A 10,421-nucleotide genomic window follows, 5' to 3' on the forward strand; every position below is an offset into this window, starting at 1 on the left:
TATAACAATATAAAGGTAATACAAAAGAGACTTGGAAGATAATTAATACGTCACTAATGGTATGTTCAAGCACTTGGTATGAGCTCTAACTTAAAATAAAGACCAAAAGTTTATACCATCTTTATTTCAACATTTTTAATATTGAAGTAAGTGAATATCAAATACTTAGATTTATCATTTATTGGATTCTTTGATCATTTAATGTTTGAATTTTGAATAAAATATTTTAAGCTACCTTTATGGTTTTCAGCCCGTCTACTGAATCTATCGTTCCTTGGTCCAGCACATCAGCATACAACTGGTCAAATTTGGCAAAATGCTCTTCTATAGCTTTCTTTACTTCATAGCTTAAAAACGAAAACAAGATTTAGCCTAGCGTAAAATAAGATTACTAAAACACATTTCTCAGCCAATTTAATAGTGAGGTTAAAATAATATGTTAACAAAGATGTTGCCTAAGAATTACCTCTTAAAGCTGACTTAAAGTTTAACATATTTGACATCCAGACATATTTGACACATAAGAGATACAATGCATTTCCAGCAAAGCGGCATTTTAGCCCAATCCTGAAATAGCCCAGCGTAAAACAAGATTATCAAAACAAAATTTTCTGGCGAAATAAGGAGTCAACAATGTTGTCACCTAAAAATTATATGTCTTGGCTACACCAAATTTTTTAGCCATCTCTTCATTTCGAATTGTTTTGTTTTTTTACCAAGTAATATAACGAAGATGAGTTAAGATTTTTTAATTTATTATTGTTTTTTTTATTATTTTATTATTACAATGTTTATTTTATTATTAAGCATGCTAAATTTCTCCTTAAATTTCCGACCGTGGATGCATTGCACCTCTTATTAAGAGTCGGGTGGAGTACTTAAAGTCAGTCAAGATGAGTAGCCTTGCCTTTGTGACTCGTCTTTAAATACCTGTGCTGTGTGTATGCATATAGTATCTCAGTTTTTGTTCATTCCTCTTGTTTTTGTTATGTGTAGTCTTTCATCGATACAGATCCTCCAGAATCAGTTGCACCTGAACAGGATCGTCCGTATTGGAGGTGAAAAGACGCATCTCTCTCAAGGCTGAATCAGCGGTAGAAGCAATAAAGTCTTATGGATCACTTGCCAAGCCAAGATTCTCTGAGCTTTCCAAGCTGAACTCTTCTCAGAGCTTTCCAAGAATATCCTCTAAAAAAACATGGATACCAGGAAAAGATGCCATTTAATTTTCAATGGTTTGCAATATTTCTGAAATGGTTTAAAAGATCTAGTTTTAGCTTTGAGGGAGTCCTGGAAAAGGAGGGAGTCAAGTCTATTGTAAATTTAACTTAGCAAAGGGGGAGGGAGTAGATGTAAACTTAGACATACTATTAGTGTCCAGTTCATCAATTTGCCATGTCTGCAGTATCTTTGGAATGGTTTGGGAAGTAGAGTTGAAACTTTTAAGTACAGCTGGACAAAAAGGGAAGATGAGGGAAAGGGATCTCAAGATTAATTTTAGGGGAAGGAATAGGCTGACCAATTTTTTGACAGCCCATCTACTCAGCCTGTGTTTGTCAAGTAGATGATGATTTATGGCTTGGTGAAAAGTTTGGGGCTATATCAGAAGACGCTATTTGCGTCTTCGTCATTAAAAATACAGGATCTGCAATAATATTGGAGAGAGATATTCAAACTTCTGGTGTCTTTCTTAGCAGTCAAAAGTAATTGGCAAGCGACTAACCTCCCTGTAGGGCCCTTTGCTGCACTCATCATCCGTTCGAAAGTTTGAGATAGCTACTGTTTTTATAGTCGAAAGGCTAAACAAATATACCTCCAGGGATGGCATGACCCCCACAGTCCCTAGAGCAAGGGCCATGTATTACGTAATTCCCCGTATAAGCAATTATAATGAATTTTGATATCAAACTTCAAACAAATAGAAATTACTACAAAAAAGAGTAGGGATAACGCCCCATAAAATTTCCGATCGTCAGAGGATCATTCTTGCTTTACTAAATTAAATAAAAAAAACAAGTTTTTTTAACTGAAAGTAAGGAGCGACATTACAACTTAAAACGCACAGAAATTACTTCGCATATGAAAGAGGCTGCTTCCTCATCAACGCCCCGTTCTTTACGCTAAAGTTTGACTCTTTCTCTCAATTCTTCTTTTTAAAACAGTAAAAAACTTTAGCGTAAAGAGCGGGGCGTTGATGAGGAAGCAGCCTCTTTCATATATGAAGTAATTTCTGTGCGTTTTAACTTTTAATGTCGCTCCTTACTTTCAGTTAAAAATACTTGTTTTTTTTTATTTAGTTTCTGAACGTTTCTGAATCAATGCATGTTTTGATTTTGGCTCTCCGCAGAGATTTGCAGAGAATCAAAACGAAATTTGCACATATTTTTTTTTTGGCTAAATGGCTTTCTCATAATTTTGATCGAATGATTTTGAGAAAAAAAGAGCGGGAGACGAAGTCTAGTTGTCCTCCGATTTTTTGGTTAATTAAATAGGCAACTAGAACTTTTAATTTTTTACGAATCTTTTTATTGGTAAAAGATTTACGTAACTTATAAATTAGCTTTAAATTAGCTTATTTAAAGAACTTTTGCATTCTCATGTTTTTATTACATGTATGAGGGGATTCGCCCCATCGTCAGTACCTCGCTCTTTACACTAAAGCTTAAATTTTATCCCAATTCATTAAGAATGATCCCTGAATCACAAAAGCCGTAGAATAAATAGTTGAAATTACTAAAAATACTTTAGCGTAAAGAGCGAGGTATTAGAAGGAGGTGAGCCCCTCATATGGGTAATAATTTCTGTTTGTTTTAAGTTTTATTGCTGTTCCTTACTTCCAGCTGAAAAACCTTTTTCACATTTATTTATTTACTTTTTTTTAATAATGCTAGTAAATCCTGCTCTCCCTTCAAGGAAATTTTCTTCTCCCATGACAAACTCTCGATGGAAAGTTCCCCCAGCATATCCCCCTCTTCTCAACCCCTCCCCCAACCAAAAAAATCCTCCTGAAAACGCCTGTATACTTCCCAATAACCATTACTATATGCAAGCACAGGTCAAAGTTTGTAACTTGTTGCCCCTCCCACGGGGACTGTGGGGGAGTAAGTCGTCCCCAAAGACATAGTTATAAGGTTTTACGACTACGTTGAATAAAATGGCTATCTCAGAATTTTGATCCGTTGACTTTGGGAAAATAATTAGCGTGGGTGGGGGCCTAGGGGCCCTCCAATTTTTTTGGTCACTTAAAAAGGGCACTAGAACTTTTCATTTCCGTTAGAAAGAGCCCTCTTGCAACATTCTAGGACAACTGGGTCGATGCGATCACCCCCGGGAAAAAAAAGAAAAAAAAAACAAATAAACAAATAAACACGCATCCGTGATCTGCCTTCTGGCAAAAAATGCCGAATTCCACATTTTTCTAGATAGGAGCTCGAAAGTTCTACAGTAGGGTTCTCTGATACGCTGAATCTGATGGTGTAATTTTTGTTAAGATTCTATGACTTTTAGGGGGTGTTTCCTCCTATTTTCTAAAATAACGCAAATTTTCTCAGGCTCGTAACTTTTGATGGGTAAGACTAAACTTGATGAAACTTATATATTTAAAACCAGCATTAAAATTTGATTCTTTTGATGTAACTATTGGTATCAAAATTCCATTTTTTAGAGTTTTGGTTACTATTGAGCCGGGTCGCTCCTTACTACAGTTCGTTACCACGAACTGTTTGATAGGAACCTTGTTCTAAGTCTTCATCTTGTAAAACTTTTTGTTTTGGCTGTTATGTAACTATCATTGCGTAAAGTTTCTTCTTGCTGCTACAACTAATCATGCAGAGAAAAAAGTGGAAGCTTTGCCGGTTTACACAAACTGAACGATTACGTCACCCAAATTGACTGTATTATATATTCGTGTGTTTCGAAAGTCGACGGGATAGTACAACCGTTTAGTGCCGTACAAATATTAGGCAGCTATCAAGATTTCTTCATTGCCTAAAATTCTCCTTGTTGCTACACTGAATCATGAAGTGAAACAAGTGGAGACTTTTCCGGTTTACACAAACTGAATGCTGAACTGAACGATTACGTCGCCCAACTTTACTTCATTATATATTCCTGTATTTCAAAGATCGATGGAGTAGTAACACCGTTTAGTGGTGTAAAAATATAGAATAGTCAGAATATATTAAATTAATTAAGGAAAGTATTGTTTCTTGAATCAGAAACAAAAAAAGATTTTATTTATGCGTGAATAATTAAACAAAGGGGTAAATACAATAATTTAAGATTGCTAGTTGGTTATATTCTCCCGTAGGCAAAACAGTTAAATGATAATTTTTATGTGATTACTTTTGGAGAATTTTAATAATAAACAGATTAACACAAAACTTCTGTTTTTATCTGTTCAATATGTATACATTCTTTTAAATTCCTGTCTGGTAACAAGATATTAGGGTTATATCTTTGCACTATTTTAATCATTCAATTACTCTTTTTTATCCAGTTTACTGTCAACTAACGGTAGTGTTTGCCTTTTGCTACCGCAATCAGCAAATTTATATATTTTAGAGTTAATATATTTCACTCATGTTCTTTGTTTTAAATGTTGAACCCACTAAGTGCTAAAACTGTACTGAACGCACTGAACATCTTTTGCATTGAAATTTCAGCTCGCACATTATCCTAGTTTTTTAATACGTAAATTAAGTTTCCTGTTAACAATTTTTAAAAATCTGATTTCATTTTTAGTGTCCATCGTACTTTTCTTCTTAGCAGTATTAGAAAATAAAAATTGATAAGATTTTCAGGAATGAATATCATTATATACCTGGGTTGTAGCGGTAGCTAGCAGCCTAGTAAGAGACCATCACATCTCATACTAAGAAACACAATAGCCCTTAAATTCTAAAAAAAAGAGCAGATCGAAACATAAAGTGTACTATTAGAATCACCTTCTCTGAAACCCTTAAGTAGGAAAATAACAGTTCATTGGCTTTGAATAACGCAAAAAATCCATAAGCTTTAAAAGCAGGTAAATTTGCTTAAACTACGATATTCTGCATCGACGGCATCTTTTTTCTTTTCCTGCACAGCTATTGGCGAACTTGAACGTCAAAGAAAACTGTTTAAATCTCATTTCGAAGGAAATTGATGTATTTAAAAACCTTTTTTAATTAAAAACTGGGTTTTAAAATATGTATATATATATTTTTTTTTAAATTGACTACTTTCTTTAGTTCTCTTCAGTAATCTTTATTGTTGTGGTGATTTCCAGTTGCTGATTTGTTGTTGCTGCATTTTTGAAATATAACTACTCTGCTCTTCAAAATACAAATTTTCATTGAAGTGTAAATCAGAATCAAGCCGTTTAGAAGTTTTGACTCCGTTTAGCAGTTTAGAAGTTTTGAGGGACGGGGACATGTAGCACCACAAGTATTTATAAACCTTAATTAGCCCTGAGATATAATTTTTATTGTACTGTTGTTGATGTTATGACAGATAAAAACATCCTGCTCGAATTTTTTTTTAGCAAGGCGTAAATGTTTGCTCTTCTCCTATTTGTGGTGATTTCTGTTTGGTTCAAGTTCGATTTGATTATTCATAGTATTTGTGTTCTTATTTAATCATTAATAGTCATTTCTATTATTTAAAGTCTTAATTATTATGGGAATTCATTTCTGCTCGTTTTTGGTTTAATAAAGCTGTTTGGTTTCCTTTGAAAATATTCTTTTCTAGAAAAGGTTTAAGTTATTTAATAATTAGCAGTATTGATGGACAAAAAAGCCAGCAATCTATGGACATTTAAAATCCGAATTTATAGTAGGTCTAGCTGGTACTTCTAGAACTGAGCTTGAAAAATTTAAGTGGAAAGACATTGGCTCTCTCATGTGAACTATGATCTTTCAGTATGTGTAAAGAAGACTTGCAGAAAAAAAAATTGACTAAAATGTTATAATATTAAAACGAAAATGAATTTTCATTGCGTAACTACTTACGTAACTTCGTAATGTAACTACGAACGTAACTTGAAACTAAGAAACAGAACTAATGTGACTTACTGAAAATGGTAATCTTAGAAGTTAAAGAATGAAATCAATGTAACTTACTCTGGGTACTCATTGTCTTCCAAACAGAAATTCTCGTTTGTTTTTTTCGCACAGCTTGGTACTGCATTATAATCATGGTTTCCAGGCTTGTGACCCTTGTCTTGATACTTGGGGTCTCCATTGGCAGTAGAGATTACCAAAACTACCAAAACAACCTGAAAGAAATTCTCTTTTAATGTAGTTGTATTGATTCCTTTGTGTTCTTTGGGCGATTGGTGAAATGATTGATTAATTTATTGATTAATTTATATTATTAAGAAATAATTTGTTCAATTTCAAAAATCATTTTTTTTTGTACAAATGACATCATGTACAATCTCATGGGGAAAACCTCACCACCTTCGCTAAGACAAAAGATAAGAGACGGAAAACAGCCCTTGGCTTATTCATAAGAATTTCAAGACATAAAAATGACCTTATAATGATAAATAATAAATTAACATACTACAGTTTTTTTTCGCATCGTGAGTGAAGAAATTTAATAGATCTATGAAAATAAAACTCCATGTGGGTCTAGTGTGTAATCTTTCTCTCATTTTCTCCTTTTCGATACTTGAGGTTTTCTATTTAAAAAGTTTTAATTAGAACAACACATTAGAAACACAAACACACGCACACACACACATATATATATATATATATATATATATATATATATATATATATATATATAATGTGTGTGTGTGTATATATATTTATATATGTATGTGCGAGTGTGCGTATAGTGTTCTATATGAGGGCTGTTGGGGGGTTCTCGGCTTTTATCACCCCCACAGAATCAATTTTGAATAAATTAAGTTTATTTGGAAAAACAAATACGCTAAATACCTATTTTTATAAACTTTACCTGCAATGATTAAACCCTGATTTAATTTGTGCTTAAGAGTGTGGTAGCCTTTGTCAGATTAAGGGTGTCGCTCTGGGTGTATTATAAAAAGTAAAATAATTATAAATTAAAACCAGTTTTTTTCAAGTAACAGTAAAATTCATTGTTAAAACAAACCAAAAGTATTCTGCATATGAAGAGGGCTGCCCCTTCTCAACCGTGGCTCTCTTTATTTAGGTTTGAATTTTTGTCCCTAACGCTTTATGAACAATAGCTGCAGAACAAAGCAAAATAAAATGGAATAGAAAGCACAATCAAAGAGTTTGTTGTGACAAACTGTAAGTAAAGAGCAATCCGACTCAATAGTAACCGAAGCTTTAAAAAATGGAATTTGATACCAATAGATACATCAAAAGAATTAGACTTTTATGCTGATTTCAAATAAAAAGTTTTATCAAGTTTAGCCTTACCCTTCGAAAGCTACCAGCCTGAGCAAATTCGCCTAATTTTCAAAAAAAATTAGGTAGCACCCCCTAAAAGCAATAAAATCGCAATGAAATTCACACCGTCAGATTCAGCGTATCAGAGAATCCTACTTTAGAGCTTTCAAGTTTCTATCTGGAAAAATGTGGAATTTTGCATTTATTTTTGTCAGAAAAAAAGATCATAGATGCGTGTTTTTCCCATGGGTGACCGAATCGACGGAGTGATACTGAAATATCACGAGAGGGTTCCTTCGAACATAAATTAAAAGTTCTAGTGCCCATTTAAGTGGCCAAAAAATTGGAGGGCAACTAGCCCTCTCCCATACTCATTATTTCTCAAAATTACCCGATCAAAATTTTGAGATCTAATAATCTAATCGAAAAATCTAATAACAATGTCTTTAAGGAGGAATTAATCCCGCAGAGTCCCGAAGGAAGGGCAACAAGCTATTAGCTTTTCCCATTGTTGAAATATAGTATTGGCTATTGGGAGGTATACGGATGTCTTTTGGTATACGGATATATTTTTCTGATGGGTGGAGGTCGGGGGCTATGTGGAATGATCTTTCCTTGGAAGAAGGGAATTTTCTGTGAGAGGGTGCCAGATTTTTTAGTATTATGTAAAAAGGATCAGAAATTAAATAAAAGAAAAACAAGTTTTTACAACTGAAAGTAAGGAGCAACATTATAACTGAAAACAAACGGAGATTACTACATATGTTAGTGGGTTAACCCCCTAGTCAATTCCTCTCTCTTTACGCTAAAATTTTAGTTCTTTCGAAAGGGTTGTTTATTCTAATTAAATGGTCTTTGTGGCTCAGGGTTTATTCTTAAAGAATTAGAACAAGCTTCAAACTTTAGTGTAAAGAGCGAAGTATTGACAGGGGATGAACCCTTCTCATGCGCAATAATTTCTGTTCGTTTTAAGTTTTAATGTTGCTATTTGCTTTCAGTTTGGAAACTTATTTTTTTATTAATGTGATATCTAAAGATTGGGAGAAATTACTGATCGCATTGGCTTAAATCAATCTTGTGCATGGATAGTTTAAAAGGCACTCGGTTGCACATTTACTACGCTCATAAATACTTTCAGCATAGCTCATTAAAACTTTAGAGTAAAGAGCAGAGGACTGGGTTGAGGGTGGCTCCACTTATAATCTGTCCATTTGAAGTTTCAGGGTCGATTCAATTACCCTTAAAATCAGGAGGCTGATTTTGGATGAAAAAAACAACGTAAACAGCACTACTATAAATAATTCTAAGCATTTAAGGATGAAGTATGACTTTTCATTGTGTAAATACATTTTTCAATCACCAATTGTGTGGAAAACGGATCTAAAACATATGTTTTGTTTGTGTTTGTGAAAACAAAACAATTTGCAGCTACATACGCCCTTATAAAAATCTCCTGTTTTTTTCTATTTTCTAGAATTGTTTTAAACCAAATTTATATTAACCCACTTCTTCTTGTTTTTACCACCCCATACCCCCTCCCGTCAACAAAAAAATTATTATCAACGTACCTGTTAAAATTTTGATAATCTCTCTAATAATTGACGATTTAATCTGTAAGTTCTAAAAGACGTGTAAGTATTACTAAATTTTTGCTTCATAGTGAAATAAAAACTTGCATTACTTTTAATGAGTAATTGTAGTTAATAATTGGATATGTCGCTTGCTTATACGTTTTACGAACTATATTCTTCTTTCAAACAGTTCGTGGTAACGAACTGTAGTAAGGAGCGACCCTGCTAAATAGTAACCAGAACTCTAAAAAACGGAACTTTGATACCAATAGCTACATCAAAAGAATCGCATTTTAATGCTGATTTTAAATATATAAGTTGTGTCAAGTTTAGTCTTACCCATCAAAAGTTACAAGCCTGAGAAAATTTGCCCTATTTTAGAAAATAGGAGGAATCACACCCTAAAAGTCATAGAATCTTAACAAAAATCACACCATCAGATTAAGCATATCAGAGAACCCTATTGTACAATTTCCAACTCCTATCTACAAAAACGTGGAATTTTGTATTTTTGCCAGAAGACAAATCACGGATGCGTGGTGTTGCTTTGTTTTTTTGTTTGCTTTTTTTCCCCAGGGGTAATCTTATCGACCCAGTGGTCCAAGAATTTTGCGAGAGGGCTCATTTGAACGGAAATAAAAAGTTCTAGTGTCCTTTTTGAGTGACCGAAAAAATTGGAGGGCACCTAGGCCCCCTCCCACGATCATTTTTCCCCAAAGTCGTCGGATCAAAATCATGAGACAGCCATTTTATGCAGCATAGTCGAAAAACCTTATAACTATGTCTTTGGGGACGTCTTACTCCCCCACAGTTCCCGTGGGAGGGGCTGCAAGTTATAAATTTTGACCAGTGTTTGCATATAGAAGTGGTTATTGGGAAGTGGACAGATGTTTTCAGGGGGATTTTTCGGTTGTAAGGGGGACTGAGAAGAGGGATTTATGTGGGGGGAAGCTTTTCATGGAGGAATTTGTCATGGGGGAAGAAGATTTCCATAAAGGGGGCGCAGCATTTTCTAGCATTATTTAAAAAAAAAACAATGAAAAAATAAATATGAAAAAGTTTTTTTTTTTCAACTGGAAGTAAGGAGTAGCATTAAAACTTAAACGAACACGTTTACGCTAAATTTTTTACTGTTTTAAAAAGTAGAGTTGAGAGAAAGAGTCAAACTTTAGCGCAAAGAGCAAGGCGTTTAAGAGGGAGCAACCCCTTTAATATACAGGGTAAGTTCTGTTCATTTTAAGTTTTAATGTCGCTCCTTACTTTCAGCTAAAAAACTTGTTTTTTTTTAATTTAATTCGAGAAAGGGATCACATAGACTAGTTTTAGATTACTAATTATCACTTCATAATGATAAGACACAAAAATTTGTATAAACTTACTTTAACTGACAATGTAAGCACCATGTTTATTGCTAAACTAAAACAAGGTAAGATCAAACTTCAAACTTAAAACAAAAGATTTCCTTGAATAAGTTTTGTATAAC

The 10,421-nt window shown here is 33.7% G+C and overlaps 1 protein-coding gene across 1 annotated transcript in view; it reads right to left on the reverse strand.

The window, feature by feature from the left end:
• LOC136031668 (neurotrophin 1-like) overlaps window positions 1-10,401 on the reverse strand; it is a 32,993-nt gene extending 22,592 nt beyond the window's left edge. Inside the window, exons 1-3 of the mRNA XM_065711341.1 lie at window positions 10,318-10,401; window positions 6,102-6,256; window positions 236-347 (exon numbers count right to left, since the gene is read on the reverse strand). Coding sequence (XP_065567413.1) covers window positions 236-347; window positions 6,102-6,256; window positions 10,318-10,341 — 291 coding nt within the window. The 5' untranslated portion in view covers window positions 10,342-10,401. The remainder of the gene's footprint in view (window positions 1-235; window positions 348-6,101; window positions 6,257-10,317) is intronic.
• Between the last annotated feature and the right edge of the window lie 20 nt (window positions 10,402-10,421).

Source organism: Artemia franciscana, chromosome 10, assembly GCF_032884065.1.
Source record: "Artemia franciscana chromosome 10, ASM3288406v1, whole genome shotgun sequence".
NCBI classification, from domain to species: Eukaryota; Metazoa; Arthropoda; class Branchiopoda; order Anostraca; family Artemiidae; genus Artemia; species Artemia franciscana.